This window comes from Nicotiana sylvestris, chromosome 1 (assembly GCF_000393655.2).
Source record: "Nicotiana sylvestris chromosome 1, ASM39365v2, whole genome shotgun sequence".
NCBI classification, from domain to species: domain Eukaryota; kingdom Viridiplantae; phylum Streptophyta; class Magnoliopsida; order Solanales; family Solanaceae; genus Nicotiana; species Nicotiana sylvestris.
This window is the reverse complement of record NC_091057.1, coordinates 128,859,442-128,883,538: the sequence shown is the minus strand read 5'-3', so window position 1 is coordinate 128,883,538 and position 24,097 is coordinate 128,859,442. Positions and strand designations below refer to the sequence as shown.

Below are 24,097 nucleotides of genomic sequence, written 5' to 3'. Positions count from 1 at the left end.
TCATTAATTGATAGAATCAAATTATCTATTAAAATTAATATAATATTTAATTGCAAGATTCGGGTGTGATCATATAACCTTATTGGTGCTGGCAGAAGAAGATGGTGAAATGCTACAAAAATTGATTAATAAAGCACCTGTTGTAGCACTATGTTTTGTTACGGATATACAATATACCAAGGTAGTGTATCAAAAAAATTATATTTATAGTAAATTCTTTATCTTTTAGATTATACTTAATCTTTTTCTTTTTATATTTTAGAAGGAAATTTTGTGATACTCCACTATCTATACTATATTAAAAGCACGAAGGCCCTTAGCGAAATGTCGTTTGCCTTTTTTATCCTTTTAAAATAGAGCTCACACTAGACAAAATAGTCATTTAATTATTATCTTAATATTTAGGACTTTAAAAGAAACTAAAATTTGATTATTAGATTTTTCCTTATTGAATTAAATAAGAAACCCCAATATTAAGGACTTTAAAATAGATATATTATTTAAGAGAATTAATTAAGAGTATTACGTTTCTTTTCCTTGTATACTCACGTGATTTCCATAGAAATATGTTTACATTGATTCCTCTTATTAGGGAACCTATAATTCTAACATTACCTAATTAAATATTTGTTCTAATTATTAAATGTAGTTTTCAATATTACATAAAATCGATAAAGAGAATAATATTATGCTCGAGTAGGAGAATAGTTTGAAAATAATTTGTATCTTCTATACTATCAAAAAAGCATAAAATCTCAACAAATAATTAAGTCTTTGAATTAATAAAGCAACGGAAAAGTCAATTCAATTTTGTTTTAAAATTATTATGTAAGTAAACTTATTTGTCAAGTTGATAAAACTCTTAAGGTACACAAATTATTTTACACAATAAGAGCAATTGCCGTGAAAGAAATAAGAAAATAGAGAAAAATTTATTATAATATAGTATTAAAAGTTAAATTGCTAAAATGTTAAGTTGAAGCAATAAGGATATAACCCAAGACAAAAAAAAATCACAAAAATTACCCTTATCATTTTTCTTTCTTTTTATAATTTATTTTAATAAATGTAGCTCCCTATATTTTTCATATCGTATTACATCATTTTTTATAATTCAATATTAGCTATTTCATACTTTATATTGTTATTTATCTATAGGTTTCTAGGAGCTATAGTTCTATCTCTACGCTCACAAATTTCTAAAAGACCCAAAGATTCAAATTCTTCAATTTATTTTATTATCTTTGAATAATTATTTTAAAGTATTTTTTTATTATTTGTTTATAGTATTTGGTAATAAAGATAACAATAATTTTCATAAGATATATATTATCTCATAAATCATAATAAGATATATAAAGACTTATGTGGCGTAGCATTTCTTTGTTTAATGAGCTAGCTTAGTGAGATTAACATTCATTATATTTAGAAACTTACATTTTCTTTCTTTGATATTTTTTCAATAACTAAAACACATTATTGAATAATATATATATAATTTTTAAAAATTATATATTTATTGATATAGGTACACGCGCAAAGCGCGTACCCTAATACTAGTAGTTGTTAATAATATACTCATAAATCTAACGTCTCAAAAAGTTATATCTCTTCAAAAATGATAATTATATTACTTGATTTTTTAATTTAGGGAATTATTACTAAAATATAGTTATTATGTAATATTTAATTGAAATGCATGCATAATATGTATAAAAGGACAAAATAAAAAAATATCTGTAATACATATATTTGTTCTAATTATTAAATGTAGTTTTCAATATTACATAAAATCGATAAAGAGAATAATATTATGCTCGAGTAGGAGAATAGTTTGAAAATAATTTGTATCTTCTATACTATCAAAAAAGCATAAAATCTCAACAAATAATTAAGTCTTTGAATTAATAAAGCAACGGAAAAGTCAATTCAATTTTGTTTTAAAATTATTATGTAAGTAAACTTATTTGTCAAGTTGATAAAACTCTTAAGGTACACAAATTATTTTACACAATAAGAGCAATTGCCGTGAAAGAAATAAGAAAATAGAGAAAAATTTATTATAATATAGTATTAAAAGTTAAATTGCTAAAATGTTAAGTTGAAGCAATAAGGATATAACCCAAGACAAAAAAAAATCACAAAAATTACCCTTATCATTTTTCTTTCTTTTTATAATATTTTAATAAATGTAGCTCCCTATATTTTTCATATCGTATTACATCATTTTTTATAATTCAATATTAGCTATTTCATACTTTATATTGTTATTTATCTATAGGTTTCTAGGAGCTATAGTTCTATCTCTACGCTCACAAATTTCTAAAAGACCCAAAGATTCAAATTCTTCAATTTATTTTATTATCTTTGAATAATTATTTTAAAGTATTTTTTTGTTATTTGTTTATAGTATTTGGTAATAAAGATAACAATAATTTTCATAAGATATATATTATCTCATAAATCATAATAAGATATATAAAGACTTATGTGGCGTAGCATTTCTTTGTTTAATGAGCTAGCTTAGTGAGATTAACATTCATTATATTTAGAAACTTACATTTTCTTTCTTTGATATTTTTTCAATAACTAAAACACATTATTGAATAATATATATATATAATTTTTAAAAATTATATATTTATTGATATAGGTACACGCGCAAAGCGCGTACCCTAATACTAGTAGTTGTTAATAATATACTCATAAATCTAACGTCTCAAAAAGTTATATCTCTTCAAAAATGATAATTATATTACTTGATTTTTTAATTTAGGGAATTATTACTAAAATATAGTTATTATGTAATATTTAATTGAAATGCATGCATAATATGTATAAAAGGACAAAATAAAAAAATATCTGTAATACATATACTGTTTAAAGAGGCCATAGAGGTGAAGATTGGGATATCATAATTCATTTGACCATATAAAGGTACATTCTTCTAATCACTTTAAAAAATGAACAATTAACCTAAATGGTCGCACGTTCAACTGCTTAAACCGAAAATAGCCGATGAATATATAAATATATATAATTCATATTAAAAATATATATAACTATGTATAATAAGTGTATAGTTTATGTATATCGATTAGAAAAAATAAACAACAAATTAAGCCGCCTATTTGTGTAGTGATCCCTTAAAAATTTATAAGCTTTTTAGAGTGTGTATATATATATATCGAAAGAGAGATATTTAATGCAAATATTTAAAAATAATAATGACCCAAGCAATTTTTCTAGCAAGAAAGTAAACTTTGTAAATAATATTGTTGTACATGATTGTTCTAGCATTTAATTTACTTATGTATGTTTGTTGATACCCCCGAAAATTTTAGGTATTTGATGATAAAGAACGTAGAATTTTCCTTGTCTCAATTTATGTGATACTCTTTTATCTTTAGTAAGTCTTGAGATGAATGTCACGTTTCCTTATCTGGAAATAATTTATCTTTAAAATTTATGCTTTCATTGATTTAAAGCCATACAAATATTTATAATTTATTTTAGACCACAAATTTCAAAAAATTTTCTTTCTTTCATAAACTCAGTGTCAAGTCAAACACCACCACATAAATTAGAGCAGGGGGAGTAATATTATATTCTTTGAATTTATAAGATATTTGTTTGGTTTGCGATATTAAAACGTATACAATCAATCTCTCAAAATATTACATTACCTTTTCATTTAATTTCTATTTTACAAAATATATCAAGTTCCCTAATATTTTTCTTATTTATGTAATGATTCTTTTAAAATAACCTACTAACTTTTTTAGTACAAAAAGAAGAATTCAAATTATATGGCAAATTGGTGTTGAGTAAGAATAAAAAAATTCACATTGCTTATCAAAATTAAAACACAAAATTGAGAAGATCAAGTTACAAAACGTTTAACTGAGAAGAGACACATAAAGTTGAAAAGGTTAGTGCATTGAAGATGAAGAGATAAACACGAAGATAACAATCGAGAAAACCAAAATATTTGAAGAAGATAATGACGATCCAATATAATTATCATTAGGAACAATAGAAAAAAAAACATACAACTAGAGTATCATATATAATGAAATATACACATCATTACATGATTATCATAAAATCAAAATGAATAAAAAAATCATATGTATTTAATTAAAATTTGATTGTTCATCATTGTAGATTTAGACGATATTCAATCATTTTGACTTCGACAAATAAGTGATGATACACATTGATTATTTCCACAAACTTATATTTTATTCTTTCTTGTAGAATTGTTTCCTCAATTTTTTTAAATAATACTGATATTAATTTATAAAATCATGTATACATGATTCGCACGTGCCGAGAAACTAGTATTCCAAAAATGAGAAGGGCAGAGAATCTGAATATAAGTGTGATATATACCTCTATGCTCAATACGTGGCAGTGTACATACCAAAATTAAATAAATAAATAATTTTTTTATTGTCAATATGTTTAATATTATCTTAATTAAATGAGATACGAATATGTTAGTCTCACTGTTAAATTTCACGGGAGTGAAATAGATATACAACAAATAGTAAAATAAAACAAATTTATAGCAATTCTCCAACCACTACATTATATATTTATCATCATATTCCCTATATCCCACTGGTCTTTGGACATATTTTCTCCACTCGGATCCCAAATCATACCTCTCATGTAATAACTTAAAAAATAAAATAGTGTTATAAATATATTATATTATGGATGTTCATTTAGTACTCCATTGTAAATAAGTTTCCTGAAGAAGCTTATCACTTCGGTACCCGGTTATGGATAAACATTACCCCTAGTAGAAGTTTATCCATATCGGGTATAATAAGCTTATCTTTTCAGTACCCAGTTATGGATAAACATTACCCCCGGTAGAAGATTATCCATACCGGGTATAATAAGCTTATCCATTCAGTACTCCGTTATGGATAAATATTGCTCTCAGTAGAAGATTATCCATATCTGGTACAGCAGCAGCTTACACAGCAGCTTGTAGCAGCTTACACAGCAGCTTGTAGTAGCAGCTTACACAGCAGCTTATAGTAGCTATAAATAGAAGAGATTTCAGTTCATTATGTACATCAGTTTGAATTCGAATAATATATCAGTTTCTCTCTATACTTGTCTTTACTTTATAGTCTTTATTTCATAACACGTTATCAGCACGAAGCTCTACCATCTCGAGCAAATATTTTGAAAGTATCTGAGGTAAGAACTTTCTTTTCCTAAATAATGTCAAATCTTTCTAAACTTGAATTTGTAGCCCTGGATATATCGGGCAAAAGCTACATGTCTTGGGTGCTTGATGCTGAAATTCATCTTGATGCGATGGGTCTGGCAGACACCATCAAGGATAAAAATCAGGCATCAAACCAAGACCGTGCCAAAGCAATGATATTCCTACGCCATCACCTTGATGAGGGCCTGAAAATGGAATATCTCACTATTAAAGATCCAGTCATACTGTGGAATAATTTGAAAGATAGATATGACCACCTGAAGATGGTCGTTCTTCCACAGGCACGTTATGATTGGACTCATCTAAGGCTACAAGATTTTAAATCTATCAGTGAGTATAATTCTGCTATGTTCAGAATTATTTCCCAATTAAAATTATGTGGTGATAATATTACTGATCATGATATGTTGGAGAAAACTTTCACCACTTTTCATGCCTCGAATATGCTCCTGCAGCAGCAATATCGAGAGATGGGATTTAAAAAGTATTCTGAACTTATCTCACATCTTCTTATAGCAGAGCAACATAATGGGCTATTAATGAAAAATCATGAAAGCCGACCTATTGGTTCTTGTCCATTCCCTGAAGTGAATGAGACGAACTTCCACCAAGCTAAACGTGGAAGAGGTCGTGGCCCCAGTCGTGGTCATGACCGTGGTCGGGGAAGAAACCCCAATCATGGTAATAATAATGCACCAAAGAAGCCTTCTCACCACCAGCAGTGGAAAAGGAAGGAACAAAAGCATGAAGCGGTGCAAGCGCCAAATGTAGAAAATGCATGCTATAGATGTGGAGGAAAAGGGCACTGGTCACGTACTTGTCGTACGCCAAAGCACCTGGTTGAGCTTTATCAAGCCTCCCTGAAGAAGACAGAGAAAAATGTTGAAGCAAATTTTATTTCTGAAGACAATTTAGACTTCATGCATTTGGATGTAGCTGATTACTTTGCACTCCCAGAAGGAGAAACAAGTCATGTAATCGGTGGTGAATCTGTAGAAATGTAAATATTTTAATTTTTGTTATTTGTAATAGATAGTATGGTTATGTAATTGTTGTACATAAAGAAAAATTATGATTTGATAATGATGTTTACTATAATATATCTTATTTATGTCATTTTAAAGAATATGGATAATATTATTAGATCAACTTAAACTCTAGCAGAGTTTGCAAGAAATATACAACCACCAGAAGTAGTTATATTTCATATATCTCATTGTAATTATATTTTGTTAACCACCAGAAGTGGTATATGTCTATGATCACCAGAAGTGATAATTTAGGCTTTCTATAGTTACAATTGAAGATAAGCTACATAAATATTCTCTATATTAAATGCACGCCTCGATTTGCTCCTGAAGTAGTAAATATTTTAAAAGAGGTTGAGGCATCACAATTTGATGTGATTAATGCGCATTCAGATAATTATGTTCGATTTCCTGAAGGATGAGAACTTTTGATAATATTAATCCATTCCCTGAAGTGAATGTGACAATACTAATAAGTCGGGTAAATATGAACGCGCTCTTGATGTGAATACATTACAATTCACCTCCAGAAGAGTTAATATAATTGAGAGAATATATACTCAATATTTCGTATTTTAAATTTGCTCCTGAAGAAGTAACACAGTTGAAATTGCCTCCTGAAGTGGAAAAATATTATGAAGAAGAGTTTTCGTGTGCTTAAACAATTGTTTTACATTGTTTATTTGATTGTGATTTTCTCTCATGACACCAGCAGTGTCTGAGCAATATTTGATAGTACAAAATGTATCAATAACTCCTGAAGAGCTAAATGTTTGCCTAAAGAATACATGACACCAGTAGTGCCAGATAAATATTAGATTGTGGATAATAAATTAAGGCTCTCGAAGAGCTTATATACAAATATGTCATTCATATTATATGATTATGGTCAAAACATATGTTGTAGTAAACCTGAAGTTTACTAATACAAATGGCTATCATAGTGAGACTACAAATAATTGGAAGATTGATAATCTTCATGTTTCCACAATCATAGGGGGTAAAATAATATGTAGGTGAGAAGTTACCCGCCTTATTCTTTAATTTGTACTATATCATGTATCACATTAAACTAAAAGTTTACTAAAGCAAAAGTTTATGCCATAGTAAACCAGAAGTTTACTAAGAGATAGCACATGACATGATAAACTTGAAGTTTTCATTTGCCATTTTTAAATGAGCTATTTGAAAATTCAGATAAGCATATACTAAAGAACTAGAAGATTCTTCAGGAATTCTCATGTGTTGCTTGTTCTCATAATGAATTGATTATACCAGCTAAAGTTGGGACTAAGACCCCTGATTCTGAAATATATAAAAGGTGAATATGGGCCCGTTCACCTATCATGTGAACCACTTATAGGTGCATATATGAGATGGTTACATGTGTAATTATTGTCAACCTGCAGTTTGGCATTTGGAATTGCTTTTCTCGATTAAGAGCATAATTTTCAGATTATGAAATCAAGACAGTTCATCTTGATAATGCTGGTTTATATCCAAGCTGGTTTAGCATTGAATACCTCCTATTAATGTCTAAACCATTGCTTATGAGAACAAAGCTTCATGTGTTGGTCTAAGATTTTCTAAATTGCATATAGCAGCACTTGTATGCATCAGATCAACAATATATGATAAGTCCTCCCTTCACAATTGGTTTAGGATCAGAAACCAAATATTTTTACTATCTTTTGTTGTGTGGTATGTGATTAATTTCTCTACCATAATACACAAAGATATGTTTCCCAAAGATGATTGAGGATATATGTTAGTTTTTCTAACATTTGAAGGATGGAATAAACAGTTGAAAAATATGTTATATGAATCGAATTATCATGATCCTCACTTAGAAGATAATTCAAGTCGAATGCCAGAAGCATTTGCTGATCCAAAATTAAATATCATATTTCAGCTGCAAATGCTCCTATTAAAATTAAAGTCCCTGAAGGATAGAGTTTACTGTACGCATGAAGCGTGGTAGACCAATCGGTTCCAAAGGTAACAATCCTTGAAAAATAGTAGGAGCTAATGATCGAAATGATCATAATGAGGAGGAAATAAGCTCTAGAAGAGCCCACGACATAACATTTCATGAAACTCCCGAAAAAGTTCAGGTACATGAAAATAAAGAAAGTGATGAGATCTCCATAAGTTATGTCGCTTCGGAACTGACACAAAATGATCGTCGACGATACATTTAATACAATATAGTGCACAATATTGTAAACGATTGTGAGGATCGGACTAGCAGTCCAGACACTTGAAGATGTCGTACCATTTAGATACAAGTCTTAACCTATATGACTTATTTGGCTAAATCTATATGAAGATCCTTGAAGGATTGAAAATGCCCGAAGCATATAATTCAAAGTCTTGAGAAATGTACTCGATCAAATTATAAAGATCTTTGTACGGTTTAAAGCAATCTGTGCGCGTGTGGTATAATCGCCTCAGTAAATATTTGCTGAAAGAAAGTTACATAAATTATGTTATTTGTCCATGTATTTTTATAAAGAAAATGGCATCAGAATTTGTTATACTTGCTGTTTATGCTGATGACATAAATCTTGTTGGAACTCCAGAAGAGCTTCAAAAGGCAACTGAATATCTTAAGAAAGAATTTGAGATGAAAGATCTTGGAAAGACAAAACTTTGTCTTGGTCTGCAAATTGAATATTTAGCAGATGAGATCTTTATCCATCAATCTGCCTATACAGAAAGGGTCTTAAAACGCTTTTACATGGACAAAGCGCACCCATTGAGTACACCAATGGTTGTTCGATCACTTGAAGTAAATAAGGATTTGTTCCGACCTCCAGAAGAGGACGAGGAACTCCTTGGTCCTGAAATACTCTATCTCGGTGTAGATGGTGCACTTATTTATCTTGCTAATGCTAACAAAAGTGGTGCAGATCATATTGGTAATGCAGATTATTTATCCGATACCCATAAAGTTCGATTTCAAACCGGCAAGCAGGGAATGCATATGATTGAGATCAGTGATTCATTCGAGAAACATGTGGGTTGGAATGTGATAAAAGACCCACAATATTATACGGAGACAATGTTTCATGCATAGCGCTATTAAAGGGAGGATTTATAAAAGGAGATAGAACGAAGCACATTTCACCAAAATTGTTCTACACACACGATCTTCAGAAAAGTGGTGACATTGATGTGCAACAAATCCGTTCAAGTAATAATCCAGCAGATTTATTCACTAAATCTTTGCCAACTTCAACTTTTGAGAAGATGGTATACAAGATTGGAATGCGGAGACTCAAATATTTGAAACAAGGTTTTCATTAGGGGGAGTAAAATACGCGATGCACTCTTTTTCCCTTACTAAGGTTTTTCCCATGGGGTTTTCCTTATATGGTTTTTAATGAGGCACCTAGCAATGCGTCTTACTAAATATGTGTACTCTTTTTCCTTCGCTGAGATTTTTTTCCCACGTGGTTTTTCCTAGTAAGGTTTTAATGAGGCACATTATCTTTTAATGAACATCCAAGGGGGAGTGTTATAAATATATTATATTATGGATGTTCATTTAGTACTCCGTTGTAAATAAGCTTCCTGAAGAAGCTTATCCATATGGGACTCCACCGTAAATATGTTTATCTATTTAGTACTATATTGGAAATAAGCTTCCTGAAGAAGCTTATCACTTCGGTACCCGGTTATGGATAAACATTACCCCCAGTAGAAGTTTATCCATATCGGGTATAATAAGCTTATCTTTTCAGTACCCAGTTATGGATAAACATTACCCCCGGTAGAAGATTATCCATACCGGGTATAATAAGCTTATCCATTCAGTACTCCGTTATGGATAAATATTGCTCTCAGTAGAAGATTATCCATATGTGGTACAGCAGCAGCTTACACAGCAGCTTGTAGCAGCTTACACAACAGCTTACACAACAGCTTATAGTAGCTTACACAACAGCTTGTAGTAGCAGCTTACACAACAACTTGTAGTAGCAGCTTACAGAGCAGCTTCCTTTCTTCTATAAATAGAAGAGATTTCAGTTCATTATGTACATCAGTTTGAATTCGAATAATATATCAGTTTCTCTCTATACTTGTCTTTACTTTATATTCTTTATTTCATAACAAATAGTAGCTTACAATAATAAGTTAAATTGCACATTTAGAGCTCGTTTGGACATAAGAATTTTTTCACTTTTTTTTTTGAAAAAAATTCACTTTTTTTTTGAAAATCAGTATTTGGCCATAAAATTTCTAATTTTCACTTGAAAATAAATTTTGAAATTTTTCGAAAATTTGAAAAACTCCAAAAAGTTATTTTTCAAAATTTTCACTCAGATCACTCACAAAATTTCAAAAATAACCCAAAATTATATTTATGCGCAAACACAACTCTAATTTTAAAATACTATTTTCACTTGAAATTTTTTTCACTTTTTTTTTGAAAATTTTACAATTCTTACGTCCAAACGCCCACTTAGTATTAAAAAAAAAACTTAAAATCTACCTTTCTTCAGTTTTTGTTTCAAATGGGAATAACATATGTGACATACGTTACCTGTTACGAGTCCGCAGAGTGATTATCCGCGAGACGCGTGCTGTTCACGAGCTGTTTTGTCCGAGTGACATCCTACGCGTTGGGCTCACCGTGGAGTCACATTCTTACGTGGCGAATAACCAGGCCAAGTGGAAATTTCAGAAAATTAAACTCGAAACATACGAGCAAAACCAAGCGTGTAATACGAGACTTATGGATATACAACATATATATATATATATACCAAAGAGGCGGGAAAGATTAAACCCTAGTACCCAACCTTTGAGAAATTAGAGCTTCTTCTTTTCATCTTGCTGTGACATAGTTTTTCTGATTTTTATCCCCCAAAATGGGAATTAAGGTATGTTTACGCGGAATATAGTGTTTAATCCATCAATTTTTCTTTAGAAATTTCATAAAATGAACTGTTTCTCTGTGAATTATAGGGTTTAACGAAGCTATTGGCGGACAATGCGCCAAGGGGAATGAAAGAGCAGAAATTTGAGAGCTATTTTGGCCGTAAAATAGCCATCGACGCTAGTATGAGCATTTACCAGTTCCTGGTATGTACATTTACCTGTTCAGTGTGCATTCTCTATTAATGCATGTGCAGTTATTTGGGTAATTTGATGGTGAATTTCTGTTGTATAGATTGTGGTAGGACGAAGCGGTACGGAAATGCTCACGAATGAAGCTGGGGAAACTACTAGGTATATTAAATTATACTTTTTTTTTTCCTTCTAATTTGTCTGAAACATGACTTTACTCTTTGCAATTTGTGATGATTTCTGACTGCCTTTAGACGCAGAGTGTTCGAATCCTTCATGTTTGAAGAAGAATAACGGCAGGCTATCTAGTCTTAATTCATACATTGGTTTGTTAAGTTTTTTTTTTTTAAAAAAATAATTATATTTACAAATATAGAAACTAGCTAACAAGTATTATAAGTTGCAATTTTGTTTAATAAAAATGTTTTATTTTCGTAGTCAAAAGGAAAACTTTTTTTACTCCACAGATAGTAATAGTCTTAAAATGAACTGTAGGGTTAACATTTTGGGTCTTGTTTGTTGCTTTAAAGATTAAAATGGACCATAGTTGTGTACGTGTTGTTTTATATAATTGTTTATGTTAGGCTTTATATGATTCTACTCTGAAGTTGACATTACAAAGCTGTCACTCTTATTAATTATGATAGCTGTGTGCATTTGCAGTCATTTGGTTGGGATGTTTTCCCGGACAATTAGGCTTTTGGAAGCTGGAATCAAGCCAGTGTAATTTGCTGCTTTAGGTGTTTGTGTTTTTTCCTTTGTCCCTTTCTTGCCTTGTTCCTTTTCAGTAATTGTATATCTTTTGTAACAGTTATGTTTTTGATGGGAAACCCCCAGATCTGAAGAAACAAGAACTTGCAAAACGGTACTATTAGCTTCCTTTATATGCTCTTTGTATTATATCCACGACATACTGCCTGTTTATTCATGTTTTGACCCTGTTTCTTGTCTATGCAGTTACTCTAGAAGGGAAGATGCCACAGATGATTTGGCTAAGGCTACAGAGGTTTGATAGTTAAATTAGTACCTCTTGTGGGCTTATTGTGTTTATTTTACATACCAGTAATATTAGTGTTAATAGTAAAATTAGTGTTAATTTGGTGCGACATTATTGTTAGATTTCTAGTTTTATGTGTTGTTCCCTTTGCTTCATTTTCTTGTTATCTTGTTGTTGTTAATGCTTGTGCTACTGCCTTATTTTCATCTTGCCTTGAGCCGAGGGTCTATCAAAAATAGCCTTTCTACCTTCTAGGTAAGGGTAAGGTGTGCGTACACACTACCCTCCCCAGACTCCACTTGTGGGATTATGCTGGGATTGTGGTTGTTGTTTGAGCTAATTTCAATACTGAATTTAATTTGTTGTATCTTCCACCCTAGGAAAAGGGTTGGGAAAGTGTATGACATGTTCTATGTTTTTGGTCCACTTTTTATTTTTCCTCATTTGTGTGTACATTCACATAATTGATATAGTTGCATTCTGATTACAGATTGGCAACAAGGAGGATATTGAGAAATTCAGCAAGAGAACCGTAAAGGTGGGTGTTTAAATATTTTTATTCTTTAGGAGTGCTACCTGTTTTACCAGATTTCCGAACAGTTGTAAGTTTATTAGTTGCTTCCAACAAGAAATAGCGTTTGTCTACTGCTCCTTTGATCTTGTTGCACTGCAGATGGTTCAAACCCTTATTGTTCTGTTATCTACCAATACAAGATTTGTCAAACTGTGCTGAAAAAGTACAACAACGGAGAGAAGTAATAATGTCAAGAGGAGGAAGCGCCTTTGTTTACACATAATCTGTTGAGCTTCACTCTTTAATGTCATGTTGTGCTGACAATGTTTCCGAAGCACATATATGCTCAAACTCCAAAGCCTGTAACCATATTGATTTTCTGCATTTGAATTATGATTTACAACCTTCTTCAACATAAATTTGCTGGTTCTGTGTAGAAAAAGAAGTTTCAGCTCTCAGTCATTAATTTTAGAATAACTTTTTAATACACTTGTAAGGTTGGCAAGTGTGTGGTGCAATTGTAGCTACTAATACCACTGAAGTATTTGAGACTTTGAATACAATGACTTCTTGTGAAATATGGGATATCTCATTGTATAGTATGCTTTGGCTTGTAAAGCTCCCAATTTTTTTGGATTCCAACCCTCTTTTTACATGGTAAATTGCCAAAACCTGTGCACGTATTTGAATGACACATACCTGATTTTCAGGTTACACCCCAACACAATGATGACTGCAAGAAACTTCTTAGACTGATGGGTGTACCTGTTGTTGAGGTGAGTTTGATATGGCATTCGCTGCACCTTTTTTCACGTGATTTTACATACAATGGTATGTCTGCAAAGTACAGTTTTTGCCCCTGATGCGATGGAAAGTCTAAATTTTTCCCTTGATGGTTTCCTTAGGCTCCTTCTGAAGCAGAGGCTCAGTGTGCTGCACTTTGCAAGGCCGAAAAGGCATGTATTCCTTGTCAAATAATAAATTGCTTAGTACTATGCCTTGGTATTAAAGCAAACATCACTAATGACATGCTCAGATTACCTGTAACTTGTTTGATGCTTCATATCATTGGAATATCTAATTTTTAATGTTGTAATGTATATATTTAAGGCCTAAATTTGCAAAATTAAGTGTCTTCATGGTATGTATAGTCATTTGCACATATGCTATAATGAAAACTTCAGAGATTTGGTGGGGATTGACAGTGAAATGTTTCTCTGAAGAGTAGTGACGTGTAATTCTGTCAGTTTTTTCACTTCCCAGTCATTCGTCGGGCATTTTTATAGACGAGGTATCATTTTTATAGATGAGGTATCAGATGAGAAAGAGTTCCTCTGCTTGTCAGGTCTATGCTGTAGCCTCAGAAGATATGGATTCCTTAACTTTTGGAGCTTCAAGGTTTCTTCGCCATTTAATGGATCCTAGCTCCAAAAAGGTTCCAGTGATGGAATTTGATATCTCCCAGGTAAAATGGTCCTGAACACTTTCTTTTTTGTTGATGTCAAGTACATAATCTCTGATATAAATATATATATATATATATACTTATATCTTATCGCAGATATTAGAGGAGCTCGAACTTAGTATGGATCAGTTCATTGACTTGTGCATTCTCTGTGGATGTGATTACTGTGATAGCATCCGAGGTACCATGCTTGTCGGTTAGATCTCTGTTAAAAAATCATTTGACTGCATTGCATAGATTGCAGTAATCTACGAGCTCATATAGCTTCTGCCTCCTTTTTTTTGGTGATAAGTAAATTGGTTCCGACTCTTAATGCATATGTGGTTGGATTGTTATAAGGGAGATGTATGTGTGCTTCTAGCCTTCTACTAAATGATTGTGTGTAGATTTGGATCTTAGGCTACATACTGTCACCATATAGTAGCTTCCTTGCCTTCTATTCTCATCTTTGCTTCCTGGGTTAGAGTGGTAACCAAGTGTTGTTAGAGGCTGCGTTTTCTTCTCCCCCCCCCCCCAACCTCACACCCAAACCAAAAAATAAATCATTTTCAAGTCTAGTCCCCGATGGTAACTCGTGTTTCTTATGCATGCTACATTAAATGTCATTTTTTTGGTTTGCACTTTACAAAAGTTTTACCCAAGCCTAATCAATCTTACATTAGCATCTGGGGAACTTTTGCTACAAGCTTTACTTATGCTGTAACTCATGATTTTGAGTGATTTGAGCAACAGTTCTTGGTATCTAATCTTTAATCTATGCAATAGGCATAGGGCCCCAGACTGCTTTGAAGCTTGTACGCCAACATGGGTCAATGGAGAGCATATTGGAGAATATTAACAAAGAGAGGTACTTCATTTGATGCTTTATGGAACTGAATTCATCAAATATATGTGAATGCATTCATTGGTAGTTAACTAGCTCTCCTTTGCAGCAGTCTTCACTTATCCTAATCCTGATAAAATGACACATAAACTATTTCCATAAGCTAGTTGATCACAGAAACTATTTCCATGAGCTAGTTTATTATTAGTTCTCTTGTTTCTCAAGGCAGAAAAAGCGGGGAGATGTTAAAAATTTAGTAATTCCTTCTAAAGGAGTTTGTTGTAAACCTAAAGGCATTTCCACTTTTAGTGCGATTACTATTGGAGCCTTTACGGGTTAGCACTATTTGATAGACTGTACACTAAGGGGTCGTTTGATTACCAAGATAAGGATGTTAATCCCTGTAAAATTTGGGATTATGGTTATCCCATGTTTGATTGGTGGTATTAACTAATACCACTATAAATTTATACCAAAATGGTGGTGTGAGCTATCTCACATAAAAGGTGGGATAGATAATCCCATAGGGTATCCCAGAATTATAATCCCATGGGATATCCTCGAACTGAACCAAATGACCCCTAAGCTCCCGGTATGTGTGGAGTCCCGGGTCGGGTTGGACCACGTTTGATCTATTATACACAGCCTAGACTTGGCTGCCTTTTCTTTAAAATAGTTTATCTCAAAATATGTGGTCTAGTAGCAAAAGCGCTACTCCTGATGTGTGGGTTAAGCGCATGCCACTGGTTCGAACCTTGCCATAGACAAAGCCTGGTATTTTAGTAGAGAAGGGTTGAGATGCGGGCCCATTATCTACTTGTGTTTTGAACCGTGTGCTATTGGCCCTTGAGGATTTCTTCGTTATAAAAAAGCAAAAAAAAAGGGCAGCCCGGTGTAACTTTTTTTTTTTGGGTTATAAAAAACAAGTTACAATAATTTTCAAAAAATTTCAAGAGAGAAGTATGCCAAGTAATTGACATACTTGAGTACTCTCCCTGCTCTCTATCTTTTCTGTCTCCATCTGTCACCTTTTTTTGGGTTGTGTGGTTTGCGGAGTGGGGTGGACTTGACTCTAATATTGTTGGTAGATTGTGATCGGCAGTTGAATTCACCATGATTACATCATATGTTGCTTAAAGTATTTTCATTGTCGATCCTATTGCAGATATCAAATACCTGATGATTGGCCATATGAAGAGGCTAGACGGCTCTTCAAGGAACCATTAGTTACAGATGATGAGCAAACTGAACTAAAGTGGGCTGCTCCTGACGAAGAAGTGATTTTTTAACTGAAGTTCTGATTTTCTTGGTTGGTTGTTAATGATTTTCAACAGAAATTTCATTTTTATACTTTTACTCTTTAATAGGGATTGATTAACTTTCTGGTGAAGGAAAATGGATTCAACATTGATAGAGTTACAAAGGTATATTTCCCTTTTCCATTGAACCTTTTGCCTCTATCTGACAGTTTCTTCCACCTTTAAAAGAATACAACTAACTACTTTGCTTCTGGCTTTGTGCAGGCAGTAGAAAAGATCAAGACAGCCAAGACCAAGTCTTCTCAGGGACGGTATGAATTGCTTAGCAAAAATCTATTGATGGTTAATGATGTTGGAAAGAACTGCCATTCCCTAAACTTCTTCAAAAGTGGGTGTTGGGACCTTGAATATTATTTCACCTTGTAAAAGCCTTAATATACGTATGATGTTCTAGTGTGTATTGGTAATTTTTTGTGGTATCTTCTAACCATGATGTTTCACATTTTGTGAATTTGTGGTCTCTTTCTTGAACAGGCTAGAATCATTCTTTAAACCAGTTAGCACATCTGCTCCAGTTAAAAGAAAGGTACCATTCTTCCTCTCCCCCCCCCCCCCAGAAAGAAAATAGAGCCCTTAATGCAGAAGAAACATTCAACTAACAAAGATATTTGGATATTCTGCTATGGTTTGTCCGTAGTTGTGGCATCTCTTTTTGGTTTTTTATTTAAACTTTCTGACCCTTGTTTAGTGTTATTTCAAAATTAATTTACTCATTTACTGTTAGGATAACATTTAATGATTGCCAAAATTATTCAATTGCTTTCCTTTTATTGGCGATAGAAGAATTGGATATCATTTATATGTTATATTCACTTAACTAACAACTGTAACTTACGTGTATTATGGACAGTACTTGGCTATGTTCTTTTGTCTTCCTTTTAATCGTATCTTGTGCATCTTATGTTGATCTTTTTCGTGGGATTGAATATCAATTTTGGGTCATCTTTCATTTGTAGTGGTTTTCCGAAACCCAAGAAGTTTCTTTCTCTTAGAATACAAATTTCTCAGGCATAGCCTTGTCCGAAAAAGTATGCCCATACTAGATATAGAATTTGTTAATGTTTATTCCAAATTATAATTGGTTGCCCCATAACTTTTGGTACATTGGCTCACAGGGGACTAAATGTGTTCTTGTATCTCCAAATCCTGTTACCAAGTTTAAGACACTCTCCGTACAATCCAGACCCATGCTCCTTGGCAGCCAAATCTTCCCGTCTTTAGATTTGGGATCTAATTACTCCGTGCCGTTATCAAGACACGTCTGCTTTGGCACATGATGCTGTAAACCCCTCATGAACTTTGATCTCTAAGTTTTCGCCATTCATAGTTCAAAATTCTCTAATTTAGGTATTACTTTTGCTAAGATTGCCGTGCTGAATATTGAATACTGAACCTGTGAAAAAGAAATTTATTGAAGAAGATTAAGAATAGAAATTGTTAATTCATGAAGATACAGGCGGTGCAACTCAAAATCATCCTCCTTTCTAAAAAAAGAAAAACATAATTTGTTACCTTTCTAAATAAAAAAGGGTGGTCCAACTCAAAATCATCCTCTTAAAAATTGTGTCCATGAACTACTTGTGAACAGACAAACATCAAGCTGAAAAATAATGACTACATAGGTTGAGCTGGCAGTAGGGATAATGACTTTGAGAACTGCATTTTGAAAAATTTGGTCCATCTTTTTGCTGGAAGTTATTATGTTAACAGATACTTTTTGATTTCAAATGGACAACAGTTAGTATGTTTTTAAGCTAAGTACTCTTGGTATTATTTTCTATCTGTCACATTTTTGGTTTAGTAAATTTTTGAACAGAATAACTACTCTGAAACGACATATCTTTGGGTGAAGATGGGATCTTAATATGACTCTCTATTTGGTCACAGGAAACAGCTGAGACTACTGAGAAAGGAGCTGCTAACAAGAAATCAAAGGCTGGTGGTGGTAAGAAGAAGAAGTAGTTAGCATCAAGTTAAAGCTTGCAGTAAAGTGATGGTTTCTTACCTTGTCAGGTAAAGATGATTTGACCTAATTTAGGTTGCTATCTACTTTGACTTTGTCTGCAACATAGATTCTGATGGCACTTTGATAAGTTTTCCCAAATACCATTGCCCATGTATCGAGCCTACTTGGTGTATAAGATGTCAACTGAATTGAAGTGGCTAATGTGTTTCCTTTGGATTTTTGTCGACTTCAAAATTAGATTTAGAAATCCTTTTGGTTTCTGCATAGTAATTTGGTGTCCTTTCAATGCACCAATATTACATGCAGTTTTCAAGATCTAAACCGGATAGGAATTGCAGTATGTAATTGAAGAGATATCAAGGATTCGTAGTTGGAATGTAATGGAAGAGAAGATAAAAAATGACTGTTTCTTTTCCATAGTGTACAAGTGAAGAAAAAAAGAATTGGATCATCTATTCACAAGTACTTCCAAACTTTGGATTAATGATGAGTGCAAAACATAGCACAAAACTGAAGCTCGCTAGTCAAAGATAATATAGTAAAATATCGTTTTCATAGGGATTCGATTTAAATAATGTTCAAGTAATTTCTGGGTTAAATGCTATTCAAGAGGTTCAACACTTTGATTTGGGATGAGTACAGACTACAATGAACCACTAAAAGTAAAACAATTGACAATTGATGGAGAAGAACTAGAGACTAGCAGAGTTAGGTTGTTATCAATGTGAGAAGTAAGGTCATGACATGATAAGTGCAAGATTGTTATCCTGGAATTGACATTGTTAAATTTCACTCAATGGTCTATTGATTCTCTTGAATTCAACATGTTATTATCCTATTATTTTGACTCTTAAACCTAAACTATTCAAATAAAGCTAATATGAAGTGCGGTGAACTTGCAAGAATCTATTGGTAAGAATAGTTTAAGAGAAACTTTCTCGAATATTTCTCAATCTTAATTCAAAAAGTAGATCACAAAGCTCTTTTGATTACTTTAAGGAAGTACCAAAATAAATTAAGGCATGCGTTGCAACAATATTCAATATTATGCTCCTCTTCCGATTAAACACAATAATGAATAAAATCACAACTAGCATTAAAGCTCTTCCGATAAATTCAGGCAATCAAATAATAATCAAATCCATAGATAACAATCAAGTCACTAAATCATGCCAAATTCTAAGGTAAACTACTCCATAGATATGGAGAAAGTCATCGTAAGTAAGTTTAAGAATATAGAAAACATTAATCCAACATTACAATCCAAACTCGCGTAGTGAATTGATGGAAAGATAATGAAATACTGTGTCTTGAAGCCTCCAATGCTCTCCAATAGTTCCTAGGTCAAAGGTCCTCTAAAAATCGTATTTTTTGGTGTATTTATACCATGTAGGAACGAGCCCGGACGAAACTAACATTTTCAAACTGAAGTAGGAAAAGTTGGGCACTATTTTGTACTAGAGCGCCGCCCCATGCGCGCACATGGGTTTATCAGAGAGCTAAAAGTTTCACTCTGCATGAATTTTGCACTAGCACCCCGTGCCTCGCGGCGCCTGGCGCGGCGCGGTAGTGCATTTTTCTCAGAGTAATCTTTTTCCCTCACTTTTTGACATCCAGACTTTGTCCTCGACCCTCGAACGTGATCTCGACTTAATTTCTTGGGCTTCTACTTAGGCTTCAAAGCTCCAAATCATCTATTTTAGCTCCAAACTTGCTTCTTCACTCGAAATCATATCCTACACAACATAACACACATAATAAGTACCAAGTACTAACAATTAGGCTTAAATACATTTAGAATGTAGTAACTTGAGTGTAATAATATAGCCAAAATACAGGTTCCTAGCCTACAATCAATTAACAGTGTGTAAAAAGTTTGATGTGCGTTTCACTTAGTATCGTCATGATTTAACTTGACGCTAGTTAAACTTTCATGTCTTTCGTTTTTGTTCTCTTTGTGGAAACAATAATGCATTGTGGTTTCCTCTATCTCCTTGGACTGACAGTCAGCGGTTCAGTCGCGATGCTGCTTGCGGAGACCCTTGGTAGCTGGTGCCTCAATTTTGTTTGTTCTTTTGGAAGGAAATACTCCAATTAGTCAGGCCTCCTTTCAAATGTCTCGTTTCTTTCATGTGTTCTGTATTCCCTTCTCTAATGAATGAATTGGTGTCGGTAGGAAATAGTTAGTGCACTGGGCATCTGAAACTGTTTTTTAATCTAGCACTTGTCACACTTTGATGTTAATGTATAAATCTAGATTACCCTACGGTTCTCGTCCTATGTAAGTTGGCATTGCTGTCGGTTGCATGTACAACTTAATGCACAAAACAATCCTAATCTAGCCCTTGGCACAGTTGATGTGATGGCTTACTTCTCTCGAGTCTTAGGCATTGTCTTGTTGCTCGCAGAATCAGTGGCGGAGGCAGGATTACCACCAAAGGGGTTCAAAAAAAGGAAAAAGTTCAAAAGGTCATGGCTGGTGGGAATAGAACCGAGGACCTTACAAAGGTTTTGAATCCCCTTGACTACTAAGATATGCTTTTGGGTTGTGTTAAGGGGATTCAAAACATAATATATAGAGGTAAAAAACAGATTTTGCCTTACATATACAGTGTAATATTTCGGCGAAGGGGGTTCAGGTGAACATCCTTCTGCCACCCTAAATCCGCCCCTGCGCAGAATCCGTTAACTACAGAAACCAAAAACCATTGCAGAAAGATGTGGGAGTCGATGAATAGTATAGCCCCGACTTGAAAAGATTGCCCTTGGAGATACTATCACATTGCCCGTAACAAAACACCAACTTAAATAGCAAAAATCTTAAATTCTTTTTCCAGTGGGTGATTACATACAACTAAAGAAATGGAGTTCGAGACTGGTGGTATCGATGAAGTAACTTGTAATTTGGACCTCTGGCCGAAACCACTAGTATTTGAGGTTCTAAAGTTGAACTCGTAGGTCTGATTCAAAGTTAACCCAAAATATTTGCTCAAACGTTCATCGATTATCTAATTCAGCAGAACTCTAGTTGAGCTCCTTCTACTTTTCTTTCCAAATAATAAATGGCTTGCCTGTTGCACTACGCTTAATTGGGTCTACGCCACGCATTTTTACTTCACATTTTTCCTGCGTTTTACCAATTACCAGGTATAGATTGGAAGTGGTCTTATAGATAATTACCATATGATATGGAAATATATGGTGGAACAATTTTTTTTATTAATCTGGGTACTCGCTCTTACTGTGAGATTTTTTTTATGGCACGCGTGAATGTAAACTGTATCATATGGAGAAGAAAATAAAAAGTGTTCGATACGTGTCACATCCCTTTTTTAACTTCACTAACCCTCTTTAAAATATATAAAAAGATTTGTAAAGCTCAGAAGGATTTTCAAGTTCAAAGGTGACAAAAGATTGTGTTTTAAAAGATTGTTCAGAGTCGCCACCTGACATTTGATTTCGGTGTGTTAGGTTACCGTTTAATTTTTTAAAAAAAAATACTTTGGACTCCAAAACTAAGTCCGCACATTAGATTTGGGTAAGGGGATTCATTTGACTCGGGGAGGAAGTGTTAGGCATTCCCCGAGTCTCATAACTAGTACGGTTGCGTATATGATCTAGTTGACTTTTAAAATATTCAAATTGAGGTAAAAATAAACACAGAAAAGAAAAATAAACACAAAGGAGGTTCGAGGTCGTTCCCACCTAATAGAAAAATAAAAATAAAAATACTACGAGTTCTACTTTCGGCCTCCAAATACAAATACTTTGGGGCATACCCCGAATAAAAATATATACAAATTTCGCGGGGCATTCCCCGGATAATAAACTAAAAGAAACGACCTCTCCCCTCAAATAAAAATAAAATAAAGAAAACCTAAGATTTGCCTATCCGAGTGTGGCCGTCCTAAGCATGCTCCTAGAGATTAAAAATAAAAAGATATAGTAAATAAACAAAATAAACATAGTAGTAATCTTCCTTCGCATGCAGACAATGACGATAACCCGATTTTCATTCAATTTCAATTAATCAGATTCTTTTATCTTTCAACACCACCCTGTGACCCAAAAGCAATTTACTTTCTTTTCTTAAGAATGCTGACAAACTAAATTTATATCATTGTATTTAGCCAAGTAATTGCATTAATGCACCAGGAACAAACAACGAGTAATTGAGAAGCGCACACCGAAACTCGAACATATACTAGCTCTAATATTAACTCTAGATTCTAAAAATAATTTATGAAATTGGACCTGGTATTAACTTAAAGAACAAAGCCAGTTCAATTCTATTCAAGTGCTTCCAGTTATACTCATATTTTATACCCTAAAAACAATTGCCTGAAATATTAACTAAAAATAGAGATCTCACGCTCAGTCTCACGTGCTAACCAAATACTCCTCATTTCATCTCAATCTCAAACTTGAATTTTTCTGTTTGTATTTCCTTTTTTGTTTGTATTTTTCTGATTTTTTTTTGAAACTTTGATCGAAATTCAATCAAATCATAGAACCATTTTTTGTATATGTTTCTGAATCTAAATAATAAACCAAAAATCATGTCTCTCTTCCCCTCTGTTGGCTGCTCGTTTTTGAAGGGTGGCCGTGTGGGGGTGTGCTGGCGTTTGAAAAAGTGGTATGGTGACTGAAAGATAAGAGAGGGAGGGGGGGGGGGTTGTGGCTGGTTCTTCTACGGTGAGCTGTGGTGGTGAGGGTGCAGCTCTGACAGAGGGGTGAGGAGATGGGCGGCTGTTAGCTTCTTCTTCTGTGTGTGTGTTTCGAGGGTTTTTGGTGGAAAATGTTGGGGTGCCGCTGGGAGATCGAAGGGTGGGGTGTGAAGAAGAAGGGTCCTAGGTTTTAGGGGTGATGGTTTTCCGGCAGCGGCGGAGATAGGTGGTGCGACAACTGGATCTTTTAGAGGTTAGGTTAAGGGTGGCTGGCGACGGCAGTGAGGGCGGCAGAGGCGGCAGTGGTTCTGGGAGGGGTTGTTGGATGCTGATGGAGCTCTTAGGTCTGTCTCTAGGGTTTTTGTGTTAGGGTGTATAAAAAGAATAAGAGAAGGGGGTCTTAGAGTTTGAGCTTTAAAATTGGGCCATCTCTTTGGACCTCTTGAATTAAGATCAAACAAAACTAGCCTCAAATTTCATACTCTTTCTTCTAAAAATGATATAAAATTTATAATATAAAATATAAAACTAATTCTAATTAACTAAAATAAATAATATTATATTGTGAAACTATTTTGGTAGTTTTCAAGATTATATAAAAATAAAAATCCTAGTAAAATAGTATGACTACAAAACATTAATGACACTATTTTTTTGTAATTTTCGTTTTTGTGATAAAATAAAGTAAAAGAATCAAAGCTAGTTAAAATAGCGATATTAGACCTAGACTAAATATTTAAACACTAAAATGTGCAAAATTTCGGGGAGGGTCAAAAATTACATGTCTACTGCTGCCCCTCTTTGACTGGAAACACGTGGAGTTTTCAGACAAAGAACGACGAGATATGATTTTTGACTCGACCCTTATTAATAGAGACCAAAAACTAAAAGAAAGGAGAATGTGACCGAGCCCTAGTATTTGAGCTGCCTACATATCCTTGGTTATAAAAAAATCAGGCCACGTGTAGTTTAGAAGTAGGAAAAGTAGAGA

The 24,097-nt window shown here is 33.3% G+C and overlaps 1 protein-coding gene across 6 annotated transcripts; it reads left to right on the top strand.

The window, feature by feature from the left end:
- The first annotated feature begins 11,035 nt into the window (after positions 1-11,035).
- LOC104223750 (flap endonuclease 1) lies at positions 11,036-20,953 on the top strand. 6 transcript variants are annotated; one of them, XR_710201.2, is made up of 18 exons: positions 11,036-11,168; positions 11,254-11,370; positions 11,459-11,517; positions 12,019-12,078; positions 12,167-12,220; positions 12,313-12,361; positions 12,843-12,890; positions 13,577-13,642; positions 13,772-13,822; positions 14,212-14,331; positions 14,428-14,512; positions 15,097-15,178; positions 16,320-16,431; positions 16,522-16,578; positions 16,678-16,724; positions 16,948-16,999; positions 18,361-18,486; positions 20,848-20,953. XR_710201.2 is itself a non-coding variant. In XM_009775248.2 (18 exons), exons 1-17 carry the CDS (start codon positions 11,157-11,159, stop codon positions 17,748-17,750), a joined length of 1,233 nt encoding a protein of 410 aa, XP_009773550.1. In that variant the 5' UTR covers positions 11,036-11,156; the 3' UTR covers positions 17,751-17,754; positions 18,361-18,659. The 6 variants fall into 6 exon arrangements, 3 of the variants coding, with proteins under 3 accessions (XP_009773550.1, XP_009773551.1, XP_009773553.1); XR_710200.2 differs by lacking the exon at positions 20,848-20,953 and adding an exon at positions 20,446-20,780; XR_011405261.1 differs by lacking the exon at positions 20,848-20,953 and adding an exon at positions 17,589-17,754 and having other exon boundaries at positions 16,678-16,801; positions 18,361-18,659.
- The last annotated feature ends 3,144 nt before the right edge of the window (positions 20,954-24,097 follow it).